We start from the raw sequence: 22306 nt of genomic DNA, 5'->3' as shown, positions 1-22306 counted from the left end.
TGCTTCTTTTGCTGTAAATATTTTGATCCTATTTGCTTCCATAGTCTTACATTTTATTTCGGTTAAGTTGTCGATTGTTTTTTCCTGCTTTGGAAACCTGTTGTGACGTAGATGTATGCACTCGATTTAATCAAGGAGAACTTTTCTACGAGCTTCCTTTGTCTTTTTTAGGCTTGTAATTGAGCTAGTTTTTGTTTTAATGATTTTGAGGTAAATTAGTCTGAAAGTCAACATCTATCTATCTATCCAAAGATACACTCCGATTCCCCTGATTTTCCGTTTTTCTAGTATTCTGGCTAAGCGAACAGATAATGGTGATCGTCTGCTGCATTCGTGTTCAGACAATCGTTTATTTTTAGCAAGCACTAATTTTAAGCATAAGGAGAGATATCGTTTAACATGGCAACCTCGTGCATCAAACCAACGATGGACTTAAATAGACCCTATTGCCATCGGTCATTGTTGGAGAGGCTCGATAAAAGATTATCGCTCGTTCTGGAGTACATATTTAGACTCTGATCATGCTCCAATACGAGCACGCATTTGCTTGCGCCTCACTGGACGCAGAAAAATCACATTTAAGAAGACCCATTAGAATTGAACTGAGTGACGAGAAAGCCAAAAGTAGATCCCAGGAACAACTGAGTTCACACTTAGGCAGTTGTGAAAACGAAGCTGATCCAGATGTTGCTTGGGAAGGCAGCTCGGAAACAGCAGCGACACCTATTGATGATTTTAAACAAAGGGTCACGAAAAACCAGTGGATTTCTTCCAAGTCTATTGCACTGATAGATTCTCGTAAACTCATCCCATCAGGCTCTGAACACGATGAAGAGAGAAAGCAAGTCAGATCTAGGTTAACCAAAAGTATACGGAACGACCGTAAGCAGTGATGGGCAACGAAAGCAAAAGAGATGGAAAAGGCGGCGGCTGTAGGCAACACCAGACAGACCAATAAATAAACTGGAATTAAGAAGTCAAGTGTAAGTGAAATAATCTTGGAAAAAGGCGAAACTATCATCAGCTCTCAGTCCAGATGTTTAGAACGATGGGCGGAACAGTTTAAAGAGCAGTCCAGCTGGCCTTCAGCTTTTCTACAACTAATACCATTCCCAAACAGCCTAAATAGAACATTGAAGTAGGTTTCCCGACTCTAGCTGAAGTTCAAAAGGATATAGCTAATCTGAAACGAGGAGGAGCAGTTGGTCCAGATGGATTGGCTCCAGAGGTCTTTAAATATGGTGGTCCAATTTTAGCGATTAGGTTGACTAATATTTTAACTAAAATCTGGGAGTTGGACGTAATCTCATCTGACTGGTCACAATCTCTGATTGTCCCAATATATAAAAGTGGGTCAAAGTCATCCTCCTTTAACCATCGAGGGATTATTCCAACTAAAATACTAGCCTCATTAATTATCGGGCGCCTAACAAAGATTCGTGAACTGCAAACACGAGAAAATCAGACTGGCTTCAGACCTGGTCTTGGCTGCATGGACTACAGATTCTAGGACACTGGCATGCTTATCGGTGTCCGAAAATGATAGTTTTCTACTTAAAAGCAGCATTTTACTCTGTAGACCAAGAGGTTCTGTGGCAGTGTTTGTCATTGGAAGGTGTACCTCAGAAGTACATAAACCTTGTGAAGGTTCTTTACTCGAACACTAGTCGAGTGAGAGCTTATGGTGAACTTTCGTCTGATTTTCCAACCTCAAGTGGTGTCCGGCAAAGCTGTCCACTATCTCCATTTTTGTTCAATTTCACCATAGACCTACTGCTAGAAATAACATTCTCGTCGGCTGAATTTTCAGGAATTGATCTTCCAGGAGTTCCACTTACTGACTTAAAATACGCAGATGAGATAGTCCTGTTTGGTGAGGACGCTGATAAATGGAGAGTCTTTTGGTAGCTATGAGCAACAGTGCCAGGATGTTTGGAATGCGTTTCTTTCCCCCCTAAATGCAAGTTGTTGCTTCAGAACTGGTCTGCGTCAACACCTAAACTAAGAATAGAAAGTCTGGTCAGCCTTAATGGGTTGGTGTCTGACGAAGTCTCTGCACTGGTTTGAAAACCTCGTTTGGCCTTTGCCAACTTGTCATCTATTCCAAATGCGAGATGTCTGTCTATTAATTAAGGGACGAGTATACTGCGCAGCAGTTCGTTCTGTTCTACTTTACGGCTGCTAAATGTGCCGTCAAGAGTAGAGGATAATCGTAAGTCACTAGTATCTGACCACAGATGTCTTGGGAATATTGCTCGCATCTCCTGGAATCACTAGGTAAGTAATAGTGAGGTTAGACACAGGGTATTAGGGAATGCTGGTAAATCACTTGATCAGGTTGTGGATCTTCATCGACTGGGATGGTTGGGTCATGTATTACGCATGCCCAAGCACCGATTACGACTGTGCGAAATGCTAACTAGTGTTGGGAACGATTGGAAGAAAGTTAGGAGCGGCCAAATCAAAACGTGGCATCAGTCCTTGAGGTCACTAACTTCTGGTCTGAGCCATGTTGGTAGATGCAGACTACTTGGTTGGGGTCTGCGTGACTATCGTATCCAATGGTTGGAGACTCTGTGTGACATGGCTCAGAATTGATCACAATGGTGTAGGTGTATACACCCTAAGTGTGCCCTTAAACAGTGAGATTAAAATTGCTGTATATCTTTCTTCCTGTACAATATCCTTATATGCAATCTTTATATATTACTTGGTGTTTATGAAAACCTACCCTTACTACGATTATTTCTGTTACGGCTGTTTACAATTTCGTACATACATGAATTGACAAAATGATAGTTCCCTAGGCGAGAAAACGTTACAGGTATCAGGAAATCATGAAGTCACACTGTTTGATGTGTCTGTTTCAGCCTATTGTTAATATTCATTACCATGTAGCGCAGATATTCTGAGGAACAGACCCAGTAACGAAAATCCAGTTTTAAAGTGTAGCTGTCTCTCTAATTTGGTTGACATATTAAGAGTTCCGCCTCCTCACTGCTGTAAAAGGAGTTTATAAAACCCCCTCTGTACACTAACGAATCTTCCTTGTCGTAAATATTTCTAACACAGACTACGTTATAAAAATACGAATTCGAAATCGGAAATAAGTACAAAAGGCAATGTCCCTCATGCAGGTTACCAACGGGCTTTGGATCACGCTTTAAGGTGAATTGAACTACCAACACATCCTATTTCCTCAAGAATAAACATCCTATATCATAATGAATTAACGACAAAATTTGTATTTAAAATAGTATTGTATACAATGTAAGGTATATATATATATATATATATATATATATATATATATATATATATATATATCAAAAATGAGTACAGAATTTAGTTGTATAGTCCAGAAAGGATTTATTCAATATAATTTGTTTCAATTGTTCAACAGTTGAGCTTCTCGTTCATGAATTTGCTTCATAACTAATCTAAATAATAATGGTAAAAGTATAAATAAATTTTGACTAACATTCTACGCATTATGTTAGATCAACTAGAGAAAAAAGGTAAACGGAATCTAGGCAATTGCTTTGATTTTTGCCATATATATATATATATATATATATATATATATATATATATATATATAGTCAGAAATTATTGTCAATACGTATCAGCATAGTGTAGTCAAAGTTCAGTTAAAATCAGAAAGATTAGATATAGGGTCACAAATATATTTCATATATATTCATATCTGTAATGCCGATAGGGAAGGTAGCAGAGGACCGTATAATCAAGATTAGGAAGTTATGTTGTGTAGTAATTGGACGAAAGTAAATGATGACCAAGAATAAAGCTCAGATAATAATAAAGTTAAGAACTATAAGAAAGTCAAGAAGCGATGCAACGATGTAATCAAGAGATGGAACGTATTGCGTAATTGAATTAGTGTCTTGCTACCAGAAATTGATAACTGTCTCTTTTGGACGTAAAGCAGACTGAACAGATTGCTAGCTTCAGCAAATTAGATAACTCACAGGTTAGTTTTTCATTAATTATCTGAAAGTAGTTCATAGTGTTCACCAAACGTACTGTGCCCAAGATATTTCTAGAAACAGCACTACCGAAAATTGTTAGTTCTTGTGACTGGAGATTTTTCGAAACAATCTAGGAATCTAAGGTAAACCCTTCTTTTAACTAAACTAATGTAACTGCTCCGAGGGATACAGATAAATCTATCCACATAACTAATCTTTACATGAAATAACCACATTAGACTGTAAATTCGATATCGAAGACATTCTATATATAATTATCAGTTTGGCTGCAGGATACGTTTTTGGTTAATAAAGTCCGGGACAGTTAGTCAGTCACGAGTAACATAGGACGTGACACATGTGCATCGACCGGAGTTGCCTACACTATATCGGCGCAGCAAAACGACATTGTCATCTAATTCGAGATGAGCAAAGTTGTGTTAAAGTTTCGTTCGATATGTTTTTAATTTTTCTCTGTTTGTCAATAAAGTTTTGTGGATAGTAGTTGGACGTCTATCAACGTCCCTCAGTTCAAAAAAACCGAATACGTATCCTTCTGTGCGAAATGATTCTAAGATCAATTTTTCACTGTGAACAACTGGACAAAAACTAATGAACATCAGGTATTTAGTGCCATAGCAGAGCAAGAGCAATTCTTCGAAGACATTTAGTCTGCGTATAACTCCCACATCTCCCAACCGTATTGCACAACGAAGCACACTTTTGCGCATTATACTGTTTATTTAGCAGGCAGTTGCATATCTCACCACTAATACAGGTGATGTAGGTTTGTAAATGCCATATGAGCCTTCTAACCCTCTTCTTAGATATTGTCTTTGACTAATTCATAAGGATTGATACAACTCCTGCATTAGGAAGTCCATACTTCACTCCTTATTTTTAGACAACAGTTTCTAAAAGTTTTTATTCTTGCTATTGAGAAGACTCCTGATTGTGTCAGTGTCTTTGGCAGGACCGGAAAGATACCTACCTCATTTTCAAAATACAATTGGTTCGACGTCTTCGTAGATCGTGCAAAATTTCATCCTCAGGGAATCTTTCATCAGGTTCTTCCACATTATTCAAATTTTCCTCCATATAACGCGCAATTGTTAAACCTATTTGAACCTCCTTATCGAAAGTAGATTTACTGGATGTAAATTCAGTAGACGTAGGACCAGGTAAGTGAGTAGAGGTTTGATTTGATATTTTTTCAGATGGGTAGGCTTATTATATTACAAAAAATTATGTGAACATTGGGTTAAGAAAAACGTAAACATATAAAAATACAGAAAAAAGTTTCAAAAACAAAGGTCACGGCGTTAATCGTATCAATTGATTAATACATCTCAATAACCAACCACCAGCTGAAATAATAGGCTTTGAGCCTTTATTTGAAAACTAGTGCAACGGCATTAGGCTACCTAAACAAAAGTGGATTGAGAGAATTCTAGTCTGCAATAAGGTATTTGGAATTAAAGTTGCTTGACAACTGATCTTCCGCGACAACAGCGGTACAGAGTTTAAGTGGTGAAAAGTGACCATCGCAAAGCTCTGTATCTACTTGATATTGAGTCACCTGGGTCCGAATCTGATGTTAGTTTCTCTAAGGAATGCGGACACACCTTGCCATTGAATCTCAGACAGCACAAAACATAGATCCAGAGCTTTCCGATCACTATCAGTTACTTAACACCAAAAAATCTGCACTATTAAGTTAGTCTGTATTCCAACTTAATCGATAAATTTTGATCAGTATTAAGTAATAAATGTGTCACTAGTTACTTCTTAGTGTTCAGTTAGTATAAGAGTGTATACATTGAAAATTCTTTCAAAATAATAGCAACTTGAAATACCATAACTTAGAATACTTATTATCCTAGGAGACCATATAAAACGTTTAAATCATGAAATACTTCAAAAAGAGAGGAATTTACATGGATGGTGTTGTTGATAATCCATTTCTTGTCCAATATAACTATCGCAAGTACTAGTTGTTAAGTGATTTGAATTCTTATCATTTCTTATTGACGGAGGAGTTGCAGGCCATATCCAACTGTCAGATTCAATTGATTGAGCACTTTCAGAGATATCAACCGGTAGAAATCGAGGGATACGAGGATCATAATCCACTAGTGTATTGTTATCAGCAATGGTAGTATCATTGGTCATAGTCATAGTTGTTGTCTGTTGGTGCTGTTGATAAGATGTTTTATCCACAGATATGCATAAGTTTTTATTCAGGGGGCGCTATAAATTAACGAATAACAGTTTTAATCATTTGAATGCTTATAATTGAATTATTCACCATCTTCGCTTTTTATACCGCAGACTGATCTTACTTAGGCAAACATTGAAAATCATGAAGCGCTGAATAGCCTTTTTAGTTTAGCATTGGATGGTGAGCAGATTGAAGTAGTTGAGAAGTTCGTGTATCTAGGTAGCTACATAAGTGCTGGTGGGGGCGTGAGTGATGAGATTGATGCACGTATAATGAAAGCCAGAGCGGCTTATACCAATCTGGGCCATCTTTGGCGCCTTCGTGATGTTAGTCTGGCTGTAAAAGGTCGGATCTACAACGCGTCGGTGAGAGCAGTTTTGCTCTATGCTTGTGAAACCTGGCCTCTCCGAGTTGAGGATGTTAGACGTCTCTCTGTGTTCGATCATCGTTGTCTCCGAAGGATTGCTGACATTCAGTGGCAACACCATGTTAGTAATGCAGAGGTTCGGCATCGTGTGTTCGGGCGCAGAGACGATAATTCGATTGGTGTCACCATCTTGAAACACCGACTTCGGTGGCTTGGACATGTTTTATGAATGTCGCCCCAGAGACTTCCACGCCGTGAATTATTTGCCGACTCTGGGACTGGTTGGAAAAAGCGGAGAGGAGGTCAGTGTATGACATGGTGTCGTGGCATGAAAGAGAGCTGCAAAGGGCTAGCTTCTGTTGGTCCTTCACGACTCCCTGGCTGGGGTCCGAGAGATGGTGCAACACAGTGGCTAGAGACGTTATCGGATATGGCTCAGAATAGAAGCCAATGGCGGTCCTGCTGTAACCTTCTTCTACTTTCTTCATAAAGAGTGGCTATAACTATCCTAACTGAGAGAGCTCTTCTGGTTGTACATTCAGTTCCCCCCATCACTACTCTTCTCCTTTTCTTTTTTTCCTTCTTTCATATATAACGCATCTTCTTCCTTCTCCCATTCTCATTATTTTGTGTGGCGCATATGTATCCGGTGCCCTTTGTACCAATATATATGTGATTAAATAAATATAAATAAATAATTAGCATTGGAATCCTCAATAGCGCCCATGAACGAGCCCTTTGGGAGTTTAACTCAGGACTTTAGGTTCGCCCACGAACGCTTAACCTCTAAACAAATAATCACTTGTAAGTAGATGAACATATACGTATCATGGTATATTTATGCGCATTAAGATCTAACTCACTATTAATGTACAGATAATATTACTATCGCATTTCAAACTAAATGTGTGAAATAGAACTAGACTTATGGTTCAATGAATAATAATCGGAAAGTTTAGATTAGTGAAATACAATTCCATTTAAAGTGATGAGACGAACAAAGAAAATTGAGGTGTGAAGATAATATAGGGACTAAATACCGGATAGTAAAAGAAGTCACACTCTAAATGTGAAGGTCAATTATACTACCTGGTTGCCCAAACCGAATTAGATGGAGTGGAGTTTTTCAACCTGGGACTGGTCAGCTAAAAGTCGAATACCTTAATCACTAAGACACCGCTCCAATAACTGGTAGCAACGGAAAGCGAATTCTTAAAAATAATAATAGTTGAGATCATGAATCAATTGAAGCTAGACCAACACGGAAAATCTGGAAGCACTGGATGGCCGTTTCGCCCTATTGTGGCGCTAGTGATACGCGCGCGGAGGTGTGTCCTGGAGTTCTAATGAGAAGCAGTGGCCATTGGAGTCCAACCACGTCTGTTGTGAGATAGTAACTCACTGAAGACGTTGGTGGATGTGTCGCTCAATCTCGTGGATCGGTTGAACTTAGACATTAACATCATTTGATACCGGCTCAGTGGTCTAGAGGTTAAGCGCTCGCGCGAGAAACTGATAAGTCCTGGGTTCGAATCTCGCGAGGAGGGATCGTGGATTCTCACTGCTGAGGAGTCCTGCAATGGGACGAAACGGCCATCCAGTGCTTCCAGGTTTTCCATGGTGGTCTAGCTTCAATTGATTCATGATCTCAACTATTAAAATTACTATAATATCCACAAAACCCTTTCTGATAACAAGTTGGATAATGCACTGGTTCAAGTCTCAGTATGGACATTGACAGTAGAGTGCAAGTACATACAGCTACCGAAAAACATATCATTCTGAAGACAAGTACAACAAACACTTGGTTAACTCTTGTTTAGTATGTGTTTGAACCGAAGCACATTTTTTATCCTCATCATTGGAATAATCGTTTCGAATTAAATGTTCCAAACACATTTCGGAAAAGCTTGTTTTACCAAATATCAATTTGTCTATTTTTGTAACAAAATAGTGGACTATTAAATCTCTGGAAATATTGCGGTAGATGAACTAATAATTCATTGTCTGGAACGAACTTTCTGGTGGCAACAGAATACATCTCAAATGTCAGAACGTTGGCTTTACCGATAATATATTAGATAGTTAAAACCCATTTTGAAAGGATCATAAATAAAGATTCTAGCAGAATAGCATGAATTCATTTTATTTCGTTTGGTTTCTTGCTAGCTGCTTACAACCTGTGATATTTAAAATCATAATTAGAAAAGTGGTTTAAATTACTTACATGAAAGGGGTTAGTTGGAAGTTATGTTGAAGACACATCAGTATAGTATAGGAAGGATGTAAGTAAATTTAATAGACTGAATATATACCTTATGTAAAAAAAAAGTCTACAACATTGATTGTGACAAGAGTTCAATGGGCCAGAAACAAGTGGTGACATGAAGAGTAAACGCTGATAAGAATAAAATGAGTAAAACTCAGTTAATAAGGTTACTAATCTGGAAGACAATTGAAATAAAAACTCAATATTGTAATAAATGCAAGAAAGAGTTAACTCATTACGTAATCACTTGTTACTGGCCGTTTGAACTGTTGCCACAATCAATGGTGTGGAGTTTTCTTTTACATAAGGTATATATTTATAATATTCAGTATATTAAACTTATTTACACCCTTGCCATTTTATACTAATGTGTCTTCAACATAACTTCCAACTAACCTCTTTCATGTAAGTAATTTAAACCCTTTTTGTAATTATGATTTTTAGATATCATAAGTTGTAAGCAGCTGATGAGGACCAACGAAATAAAATGAATCCACGCTATTGTGCTAGAATCTTTGTTCTTGCTCTTTTCACAATGATAAAAGGAACTATATGTATAAAACCCATCTATTCACAAAACAAAATTATTTCATACTTCCTGGTTAGATGATTTTTAGAGTAAACGGAAGGTAAAAACCGTTTCAGTGTGGTTAATGAATAGTAATTCAATTTGAAATGGTTTGCATTATCCTGTTGTTGATATTTTAGACTGAAATTCGGCCAGTCTCAGTTGTCATATGGGCAACGCACGTCCGTAATTCCATTGCTAACCACATTCCACATATTGTAAATGAGTAGTAATTTTAAACTTTGACCTACTCACTGATTGTTTAAACAGTTTAATATTAAAAACGTATTTAAGAACTTTGAGGGAGTCTAAACAGATTTAAATAAATTCACCGAATTGTTAAACTAAGAATTTGAAACTAACTAAATTAATTTTATGATCAGTGTTGAACACTCTTGATATCACTCACATTATTTGAACCATTTGTTATATTGGATGGTATCATATTCAATGGTGTTTGTAGTTTAACATTTCTTGATTGTGGTCGAACCATAACACGAATAGATTTGTGTTTTGCTTCCAAACCTGTTTTAGAAATAATTCCATCTGTTGTTGTCCCAACATCACGTATATTCGATCTTTAATAATAATTAAAACGAGTATTATTAACCATGGAGAAATAAAAGGAATAATACTTATGAGTAGTTATAGTTGTAGTGGTGCAATGAACAAATAAGTTGCGATCGCAGATAACTTAAGTTCGGAATGAAAATCACCGTAATATGACAATCGCTTCACAGCAGTATGGTTACCAGAAGACCTAAAGTTTACAGTTTGATATCAGCTAGCGAGGTATTCGCTGTAGAGGATTCTGGAAACAAAATGAAGAATCAAATACATTTAGTATTGCTTGTTTGAATCTACCCATCGATGTGTTAGGACTGCAACTGGTCAGTCTCTTATTGGCATATGTGCATACTGTGCGTATTGCCTCGATATAGCCTTGATTCACAAGCATGGTAAGCAGAGATGGATAGTGGCTAGCAGTGGAATTCAGGACGCGCATTTCGTCCTATTTGGGACTAGTCAGCCGGATGTACCTGCATCTCAGAGTTGATGTTCACTCTGGGACTCGAACCCAGTACCCTCGCTTCAAACGCCATGGCGTTATCCACTCGGCCACTGAGTCCTGATATCCACTTGCTTGTGCGATGGGGTGAAGTTTAAATTCATTTAGTATTGCTTGTTTGAAAAAATGAAGCATCTTTCATATACTTCTGCAGTCAGTGTTGAATTCTGAAAATGATGGACTAACCAACATACGTTGGGAAAATGCAAACAAACAGCACGTTCAACTAATACATAGTGTGTGTTTATTCTTATCACTACCGTCACTAAGTGATACAATTGTGTAATACGATGGTCGATAATAAGTTCTGAGATCTAGGAATTAACACCGATAACGTAAGTGGATAAAATATTGATACATGAAGAGTCATTAGAGGCACGAAATCTCAATTAATCGATCCTAGTTCGAGATGAGACATAGATCTACACAACAAGAATAGGCTCAAATTAATATAACATTCATTTTCTAATGTTATTTGGATGATCAAAGTTTAAGTTAAAATCATCTCTAGAATAAACATAAATATATAATACATATTATAGCTACTAGCTTCGACCTCCATGAATATGAGCATAGACAGAATGAATCAGACGAATGAAGACAACAGATTAAAGCTAGTTTAACATTTTTAATAAATTTACCATCTGATCACACCAATGCTTCAGCTTCACTACCATAGATGATCAAGTATTTAATGCTAGATATTTCAATATCAAACAGTAGATCAACGAAGCTATACAGTTAGGAACTAGTCGAATTCAGAGTGAAGTTGAATTAGCTGTTGTATATGAGATATGCCCCCAAATGCACTGGTACGGCCGAGAGTGGGGAGAGTCCGCTCTTCCTCTCCAAATTCTCTCACATGGCCACGCGTATATAGCCTCTGACAGGGAAGTCCTACTCACTGCCTTCTTGTGACGGGGGTGTTGTTTACGAAATTGAGAGGACGAAAGGCGAATGTCCGGCTGGTGGACACGGAAAGTGCACCTAAAGAAGTTGGAAAACCCTGATTCCAAACCAATAGTGCACATGGACTCCAGTATCCTGATGGAACAAATGACGTATGAATCAATCGCTGGTCACCGGCTACCATGGAACTGCATCTCCTTACGATGCTTCACTGCTTTGTGGATAAGACCTTTAGGTCAAAGGCTCGGGGTGTGGCCCCCGAAGAAAACCACCTGCTTCGGTTTGAGCACCTGGGGAGTATCATAGACCTCACACAAATCAAATGAGATTTGTGTGGCGCATATGTATCTGGTGCTTTCTTGTACAAATATTTACGTGTTTAAATAAATAAATACGAGATATACAAAGTGAACGAAACTTTACTTGGTACCGATAATTCTTAGAATGTAAATTATTCTTAGACAACTTTAAGCTAAATTATTTATATTGTAAAGTAATGAGATATATTGATAAAGGCAAAACAAAAACTTACTCATTGAACAAATTGATTGATTTTAAACAATTAAATGAAGCATTCAAAACACTTTGATTTGTTTGAATTTGTGAATCATTAGTTGAAGAGTTTTTTAAAATATCACATTGAACATACGTATCTTTAATGTGAATTTTAATTGGAAACGATTTGTTTGATTCAAATGTTGATTGACATATTGATGGTAGATTATAAGATGTTTTATTCTAAGAAAAAAATATATAAAGTCACTGATTAAAAAGTTTCTTTCTAATACTTAGTAAAGATAGTATAGCAAAGAATACAAAGGTTTGTGCCAAACAATTTACCAAATACGAATGTATACATTCCACATTGATCTATACTGCTTGAGTCAAGGCCACCTGGAACGAATTAAATAAAGAGAGTCTGGGAACTGCAGCAGCCCTAATTGTGTTATAACTTGTGGCCGAGTGGATGCCCAGTTAATGTGTGAGGTGATAAGACCGCCAATCAGAGAGCAGAGAATTATCGATTGGAACAGTGACACACGAAAACTGTACGAACAGTCTAGAGTGCTTACCGATCCTGCTTTCTGCCTAGCCCAGCCAGTTAAGTCCAGAACACTAATAAAAGCCTCTGCGGTATGAATCATTGTATTTCAAACATACTGAGTTTATATACCAAACAGACTGACCACATCGCGCCAATAAAATAGAAAATAACATTTGTACAAGATTTAGACAACTGTGGCTGTGAATGTGGGAGGCAGTAATCAATAAACTAGGGATAACTCAAGAGTGGTAAATCGTATAATAAGACTGATGATAAGGGGAACATGAATACAAACAGTTTACTTATTTAGCAATTATACGATAAAAAATATATGCATAATATTGGTCTATAAATGGATCCCAAAGTTACCATTCACCATTGTTATCGGGACACAACAATTTGGTAGTACATATGTGGCTCATATTGACATAATCTGCATTATGTAACAGTTTGGAGAAAACCAATTGAAAAAACACCGATAAAAATTAGAAAGACACTAATAAATAGGAGAAAACTGAATTTGGTGCAATATAGTGTTATCCTATAACCAGTGTCTACTTCGTAAGACTACACATTACATAATACATCATACTCTCTGACTTCCAGTGCTTTTATTATTGAAATAAAATTTAGTACTCTGAAGGTTTCTCGAAATCAAACACTGTTTACTACAAAATTGAATCTGTCTATGCCATAATTATTATATTCTAGTCATTCATTAGTCATAATTAAGTAAAAAGGAGATGAATCAATGCAATAACCTGGTATTCTGATGAAGATCATTGACCAAATCATTCAAATCTCAGTGATTGTGTTGGAAGTTAGAAATCCTTTCTCCCCTTGTACTTCGATTTTGACAGCTAAGTAGCATTACTAAACATCGACTACCACCATCCACACATGAAGAAGAAATATTTGATAAATTAGTTACATCAAATTAAAAAAGCATCAATTAAAAAGAATCCTTATCAACATTACAATTACGTTCAAGTGGTATATCTCACAACTTATTCACCAATCAAAATTCAATAACATGGTACATTTGTACCAAGTTATAAGATGATTATGACTCAAAGTAAATAACTGGGGAAATCTAAGAAGCATATTACGTAGCCTATTTGATGACCTCCTGGAGTATGAATCAGTGTATACTGGTCTTGAACCTCAGATAATTATACCAACATTTGATAGATAAATATTATACAAAGGGAAACTCAAGATACCATAGTATTATTTATTTATTATAAATTATACCTCTTCTCATCATAAACATCCATAATTCAAGACGTATTTTCTTTATCAGTAAACAAAAACAAAACTTACTTCCAAACTCATATTACCAGGGTGGAAATAACCATTATCTTCGTAACTTGTATCATGAATCTTAATACATTCATCATATGCAAACAGTTTACTACGTTCAAAACTATTCAACAATCCATTCATACTAAATTTATAACATGACTCCTCCATTAATGTCATATAAACATTACAAGGTTGTATAACACTTTCTATTAAACATAATGAATCATGGCTATCATTATCATTATTGTTTTTATTTAAGAAGAATAATCTATCCATACTAGATGTAATATAGTCAGATGAGAACATTGATTCTATGAATGAAGATGAGGATGATGGTGTTACACATAATGGAAATCTGATCGACTTATCATATGCAATTGATGAAACATACTTATAATTTTCAGTTTTATTCTGTAAATACTTTTTCAATGTTGCAGTATATTTATCATCGATATGAATTTTCATAATTAATGGTAGATTATGTTCATTCAAAGATGATAAGTGAAGTGTTTCGGTTTCCATTAAAGAGTAAATAACATTGACAAAGAATAATAATGATGATGATGATGTTGACAACTACTACACAATTCGTAAAAATGAAACCTGTGAAATTAAGTGCTCTTATATAAGAATCTATTGTCGATACAATAAAGGCTTTCTTTCTTATAATTGGTTAATTATTTCCATTTTTCGAAATGAAAATTATTCGCTAGTTTATTACTGATATTTCTATTATATATGAGCAATGCTTCGAAGACACCCATGATCGAATACTAGTAGCCTACGAATATCTCCTACTCTTACCGGCCATGTTTCACAGCCATAAAATAGGACGGAACGAACTGTTACGTAGTAAATCCATATTTTGGTTGGTAGACAGATATCTCGCCTAAATGTAGCTAGTTGGAAAAACAAACCTAAATGAAATGGACAAATATTTACGGATTAAGTAATAGAAAATGAAATACATGAATTGTAGATAAGGATAATGGAATAATTAGTTTCCATTTGCAGCAGAAATAAAAAAATAGATGGATTGTTGTTAACATAGAAATCTCCAACAACTGGTCAAAAAGGTTTCCAAGGCAACTTAGATAAATGGTTGATCATTTGATAAATTTATAGTTTGATCACTAACTAAGGATTTAAAAAGAACAAATGGAATGGAAAGATGATAAGTATAAAACATTACTTCTTATTTACCAAGTACAGATTTGTTTATTTATCTTAAAGCCATCTCCTAAGTATAAGGGGTGGTGTACACTACCTGTCTACTCAAACAGAAGTAGATAAGGCAGGAATCGGACGTGCATTTCAGTGGTTGAAGACCGTAACTGTTGATCTACTGCTCCAATATTAACATATAATACTAATGGACTTTAAAGATAACTAATACATAGTGAGAGACAAAGCTGTGTATACCGTTACAAGTTACAGTGCTTACATTTTATACAGTTTATATCAAAGACAGAATAAATTTCAGACTGAAACCTAGGATATTCGTTGACGAGTTACGTAGAGTTGTGACTGTTGTAATCATATGACAATCATGTAAGATTTAATTAAAGAAAGTCAACAGGTTGAAGTGATCATGAGATTTATGAGAACAGTAGTTTAAATGTGAGCAAATATTTTGACAGAAATTAGGTGCCAAATATATAAAGGATACTAAAAATGAAAAAAATTATATTTGAAATAATCTGCAAATATTAAATTGGTTATTTAACTTATTGTAAATCGTGTATTTCTCACCTGATTAGGGAATTGTGAATATTGTGGTAGAGTTATACTTGAGAATGGTGTCGCTAATTGTGTGTACTCATTAGATCGAGGATAAGATTCCTTGGAAATTTCCATTCTTGCTTGTTCCATACGACGACGTAAACGCCATTGTGCTAAAATATCATCTTCTGGATTTGATATATGAGAATAAACTATAAAAAAGTTATTGAAAGAATAAGATTCGTGTAAGGCAAAAAAGTTTAACGACCTGCTTTTGGTTTCTGATTATGGTTGAATTTAGCAGAATTAACAGATAAACTATTGAGATTTTTGCTGGGCTCTAATATTTGATCAATCCACCTGTAAAACAAAACCGACAAAACAAACAAGGTGGCAGTTAGCTATTTGGTAATACAAACAATTGAAAATCATAGGAGGAATGGATTCGAGAACGATGTGGTGTTTGTACAGAGCCGAACTAGGGGTCATAACTGATAGGATAAAGTTTATTTTTTATTATGTTCTAAAATAGAATCTTACTCAGTCGATTCACTTTTAAGTACTCAAAGAAAAAGTTGTTTTAAATTCAATCTTAGTGTTGCTCATCAAATAATGTCATAACATGTGAATCAAACTTTCAAGACAGAAGTTTTCACATTCATGTAATTCATTGTTTATTGGAGAGGAAGATTACCAACAGCTGACTAACTTTAAAAGGCTATATCCATTTTCCACCAGAAATTTAATTGACGACAGACTAATATCAGTTGAAAAATCATTAAAGCTTGATCACCGAGTAGTGGTCAATGTTATGTTTGTCTAGTACTTAGTGCTGATCGAGTTCCGACGTGACCACTCATCATAGCATGTACTATGTTTCGATGTTAAGTGTTTGGAGGTAATCACGAAATTCTTCAGTCTTCAGGAGCTGGTAGATTCGAACTCGAGTAACCCAGTTTCACAGTCAGATAAGTTAACACTTAACTTTGCTGGGCGCAAATGTGTTTCTTACCGATTACCTTCAACCACCTAACATCAGAACCATCATACATTGATCCATACTCTTCAAAAAATTTCCATATGATGTAAGTATATGGTAAAAATTAAATTCGAATATAAATGGCGAAATGAATGCACAATGATCTATAAATTATAACTGACTTTTAGATGCACTTTCAAATTTCTTAATGAAATTTTGTGACTGAGGAAAGGCTTCAACCGATTCAGGAGTGAGACAGTTATTTACCATTATTGTTGGATAATTATTGTACTGTATCGTGAACTGGTCTCGGTTGGGATTTTAAAATATTGGGTTCGCCTTGTCCCCCAAATGGTAGTGATCTATAGGTAGATCATAAATGTGGGAAAGATTCATTCTGCATACACTGTAATTATGCTATCATTTTATATCAGTTTAGTAGTGTACTAACTAATTTAATAAGGATCCCTTTAAAAATTAAGTCATAAGAGCTTACATCTTGATTAGGAATTTGATTGACATAAACCTTAATTACGTATAAATTACAAACCTGTGTAATATCTCACTTAATACAGTACAATACTTAGCAAAAAATATTTTTTCGTAAACTTTGTCTAACATAACAATATCATTCACTTAGTATTGTTTGTTTGAATCTTCCCATTGATGTTTAGGACTGCAACTGGTCAGTCTCTAATTGGCATATATGCATACTGTGCGTATTGCCTCGATATAGCCTAAATTCATAAGCATTGTGAGCAAAGATGGATACTGACTAATAGTGGACTCAATGGTCGAGTGGATAACGCGATGGCGTTTGAAGCGAAAGGTACTGGGTTCGAGTCCCAGAGTGAACATCAACTCTAATATGCAGGTACATCCAGCTGACGTGTCCCGAATAGGACGAAACGTGCGTCCTGGATTCCACTGCTAGCCACTATCCATCTTTGCTTACAATAACAATATAATATTAAATTTCATGCAAATGTCAAACATCAAGCTTATATAAGTTACTTATGGTGAAAATTAGCTAGCTGAATACGGCAAATTCAGCAACGTGATATACAGAAATTTACAGAGACACGGTATAAATATGCTAGAAAATTACCTAATGCTGATTTAACACAAATTTATTGATATGGGATACTTTTGAGATGATTTTAAGAAAATAATATGATCTTTTAAATTACAGGTTATGTATTTAATATTAAGTTGAATGATCTGGAGAGGCTTGTATATTCTGGTAACAGCTTTTATTACGTGGAAACATTGAAGACAAAAGGACACTGAGCAACTATTTCGTCCTACATTATGGAATGATGTAATATAACGCAACTCACGAAGTACGAGTTTATATACCCAGTTTCGAACTATATCCTCTTCATGAGAGAGGGATACTACCGGGCTATTGAAGCCAAAGGTAGAGCAGAGTTCGAACCCGAAATTTAAAGATTAAAACTTTGGTTCTTTAAACACTAAGCTATTGCCTCACAATTTTGGACTATTTGAAGATATGCAGTGATGAGCACATATGAGATCTGAATTAAGTCATACATAGCTCTAAGTGAGCGGAATGCATATAGATCACTAAATAGGAATCCAATGGACATTTTTTCAACTTTATTGGGTTATTTAATCGTCGACTGTTTTCAGAAGTCTATCGGCTGATATTAATCCACGATAAAACGTATTCATACCTAGTCATACTTTTAATCGAAGTTTATCAACTGCGCAACAAAATCTAGCGAGTCGGTTAAGTGACTAATTACCATGGTGAATATTATTTCGTGTTTTCATATCCAAAGACAATTCTTCTGTAGGGGGAAGTGACGTTAAAACGTAGAGTAATCCAATAGTATAAGATGTTGTTACGTTGATTCACTTAACTAAGGAATTACAATCGAACCTAAAAACTGTTGTATAATATTAGTCATGCTCACCGTTGTATACAGATACTTTTTTCAGCAATGTATTTTAGTCATTTCATTGCATTATTCAATACAGGTGGGAAACTCAAACAGAAGCACAATTACATTTTATGCACTACGTATGTTAGGTACTTACATAATTGCAAAAACGTAAAGTTTAAATTATATGGTAATCAAGTAAATGAATAATTAAAACATGTTCACCTCATGCTGAGTTATAAAAGTGTCATTTTATCATAAATATAGGTAGTCATCAGCTTCTTCATGAATACCCCCCCTAGTTTACTTGACCCATTCTGTTGATTACCGAACAATTAAAATTTTAGTATCTACATTATTATTGCTACCATTGTCATTGGATTATTTTATTGATGATCAACCAAAAAAAACGGATTATATGAACCAACTTTTAGAAATGATTCTATAACAAGCAAAGAACCATGAACATATTTTTTCATGCTCTCATCAAAAATGACATTTTCACATTTTAAGCAGGTTACTATTCTCATAACGATAAATAAAACTTATAGGTCAGATGGTGGTTGGAGGTGGTGAACAGGAAACCATGGACCCGGGTTTCGTGCTACTTGGCACTCATCAGCACGCAATGTCGAGCCACCTAGACTAGTGGCCACATTGCAACTTGATCGATAGCATTCGATCAGCACAAAGAAGGACTTGACACGCATGACATTGATCACCACCCAGTGATCAATCAATTGTGAAAACTTATAGGTCTTATGGGAAATATATTTGGTCATTGAATTGGAATTTATTGAGTAGTTTATCTAGTCTCAACTGTTGTTACACCATCATAACAATAATAGTAACTAGAGGTTATAACCTCCAAGTTTATAAATTCTGTAGATTCAACAGTTGGTTGTTTTCAGTGTATTATTTTAGTAACATCTAACTTTTTTTCAGAAAATCAAAGTTCCCATTAAACGATTTATTGACATTACTTATCGGGATCACATTTATCATTGATCTGTTGAATAATACTAAAGCTCAATAGTCAAAACCCAGTTCATCTCTACTCAATTTCGAGTCAAACGTTCAGACTAAGGATTAGTGATAAAACCCACTCTCACGAGACGATATAGGTGGAATGTAAATTGAACTTGGAAATGGATACCGATTACGTAACTTATCCACTAACTAAAACATTTTTTTCTATTTGTCACTCTTAAGTTTGTTGTGACTTGAACTAGGAAGTTAATAAAGAACTCTGAAAAAATTCATCTTGATTCCATTAGTAGGTCATTCAATAGTTAATCGACAAGAGCGAATGTAAAATACAAGCAAATGAAGAAAAAATAGGAAAATATGGTGAAAATGATTGGGAGGAATGATGAAACTGTTTAGAGAAATTGTGCTCGCTACCCTGCTCAAACGTTACGAGCTCGATTTCATGTAGAGTTGTGGGTACAAAATAACAGAGCAATAAATCTTTAAAGTGGTTGAAAAAATGTCATCTAAAAGTAATTTACATAACGTTGACATAGTTAACTTTCACAAGTAAAACGTGTATGATACTTAAAATACATTACGCAACGTATAGAATTTGAAAGTACATCATTGAACACTGTATTTATGGATTTAACTATGAAATAATCATGTCCGTGAATAACACTTTCATGACTGGACGAGGTAAACAAATTGAAAGCTAGAAGATAATCAGTATGATACTCCAAATATGTCAATAAAATTTTATTAACCAAGACATGTAGTGTTATATATATAACAGAAATTGATAGTCTTTTCGCAAAATATTACTCAGTCCCTTCAATTTACACCTTAAAATAGTACGTAATACACACAAAAGAATTAATGATTGACTTACTGCGATATTTGATTTTTAGCAAGGTATTCTTTATTATCATCCTTCTCTTCTTCCAACTCTTCACCGTCATCATCATTGTAAATAGATGTTTGGTTGACTATGTCGGACAGCTTTTGAACATCATAGTTATCGTCATCATTGTCATCTTGACTAGTTACACAAATAGAGTCTTCACTATCTCGATGTTTAGAACATTTGATATTTACACAATCATTTTTAGATATCTTAATACCGCATTGATTTTGTGTAATATGATTCAATTTAGAAGTTAAATAGTTATACTGTAGCATATGGGAAGAAATAAACAGAAAGATATTACTGAGAAATATTTTATCTACTTTGTTTCGCATATCATAACTGTAGGGATATTACAATGATGGTGTTGTGTTGTGTACTTTTTCAAGACTATCCAATATTGATCTTTTTAATGTTACCGAATGATTTAGAGACATGTGGTCTAACGAAACACACAAAACTGGATTCCCTCTTTGTCCTATTCTCCTGGAATTCGCAACAATTCACCTGATTTTGTGAAACAAGGTATACTGAGTGTTCGATGAACACTTTGTCCAAGAGGGTGGGGGGGACATTACCTCACAAAGTTAGGAAAAGACAACGGTAGTTGTATTAAAAAAGCAATTGGACAGCATTTCGTGAACACTAGCTGCCTAGTTAAGATAGGTTTATCAATTAAACTCCCCTGCAAATAGAACTGAAACCTACTCAAACATATATTCTTCCGCCTCCAATGTATTGTTGAGACTCTCACCATACGTTTGTGAAATCCCGAGATAAATGCAAGAAGGAAACTTTTCCGACATCACATCTTACCAAAGACTTTTCATTTAAAACCTTTTATCATTTGAAATAATGTTTCTTCTCGTCATTAAAATATTTTTGTTTTAAAACATCAAGAATCACCTTTTAATAACATGAATGAACTTCAGCCCAAACCTACTTGATCGCTGGACCTCTCAGATAAATTCCACTTTCGAAATCTATTCCACCACACTAACAAATTCAGTTTCGCTATTATTGGTGTGTGTTTGATTTCTTAACGCACTTGCACTCGACCCCTAAAAAAGTTAGAACCCTGCACGTTTTTTCAACTAACAAATTCGAACTACTTGTTATTGCACTTCAGTAGCATTATGTATATGATGTCAAAATGAGTGCAGCTCTAAGTTAGATGAGTGCGTTTGAATTTAGATTTTTTGAGACTATCAGCAAGAACCTATTTACTTCAATCTTCTGATTATTAGAGTCAATCACTAAGGCTTTTAAGGGACTTTAGGGTAATTTTTGACCCTTCAGAATCTCAACACTGCATCACTCAGTGACTCAATCAAAAATGTTACCATATAGATTCAAAATATTAACAAATTGGTGATTTTAATAAGTGTAGCAAAAAGCAATTACAGTAACGGACAGTTGAATATAAGAGAATAAGTAAATAATGAGTTCAAAGGGCAGAAGTTTAACCACTATAAACCAAGACATTGTTCAACGTGAACATTTTATTATGCGAAAATCTGTTACCAGTTATCCTAGGTTCCCTGTTCAAACCACTGAATACATTTCCCAACCATAAAACATTTCAATACGTCCCTCTATTTCGAACTTATTTTGATTAATTAGTTTAAAACTGTGACCACGCAAAGTATTCATGTGTCTTCAAAAAAAATTTTAAAAAAACTTTCCTGATGCATCAAATAAGAAATTAGTACTCGGTGGACTGGCCGGAAAAACTTCCAAATGAAGATGAGTAGTGAGGAAATATTTGAATATGAACAAGTTAAATGGATATGAGGGAAGAAAGCACCATATGCACTTATACTTATTTTTTTCGAACATATTATCATGAATATCTTAAAATGGTGAAAGAACTATAAATCAGAAGAGGTTTTGTAGAGATTAAAGTATTTTCATAGTTGAAAGCATGAGTCAATTGAAGCGAGTACAGGATCGTGGATGTGCACTGCTGAGGAGTCCCACAATAGGACGAAACAGCCGTCCAGTGCTTCCAGGTTTTCCATGGTGGTTTAGCTTCAATCGACTCATGATTTCAACTATGAAAAAGAACTATAAGTAA

The 22306-nt window shown here is 35.3% G+C and overlaps 1 protein-coding gene and 1 non-coding gene across 2 annotated transcripts; one reads left to right on the top strand and one right to left on the bottom strand.

Moving 5' to 3' along the window:
- Positions 1-3226: 3226 nt before the first annotated feature.
- Positions 3227-20504, bottom strand: Smp_144240 (hypothetical protein; the record flags this gene model as incomplete). Its single annotated transcript, XM_018795092.1, has 8 exons — positions 3227-3440; positions 4981-5215; positions 5927-6239; positions 9824-9992; positions 11925-12130; positions 15495-15676; positions 15733-15824; positions 20215-20504. 8 exons carry the CDS (start codon positions 20502-20504, stop codon positions 3389-3391), a joined length of 1539 nt encoding a protein of 512 aa, XP_018649439.1. The 3' UTR covers positions 3227-3388.
- Positions 17225-17299, top strand: Smp_tRNA_00065_Pseudo_TTG.1.1. Its single transcript has one exon. It is a non-coding gene (tRNA).
- Positions 20505-22306: the final 1802 nt, after the last annotated feature.

This window comes from Schistosoma mansoni, chromosome 1 (assembly GCF_000237925.1).
Source record: "Schistosoma mansoni strain Puerto Rico chromosome 1, complete genome".
Taxonomy (NCBI): Eukaryota; Metazoa; Platyhelminthes; class Trematoda; order Strigeidida; family Schistosomatidae; genus Schistosoma; species Schistosoma mansoni.
This window is presented reverse-complemented; position numbering and strand designations above follow the sequence as displayed.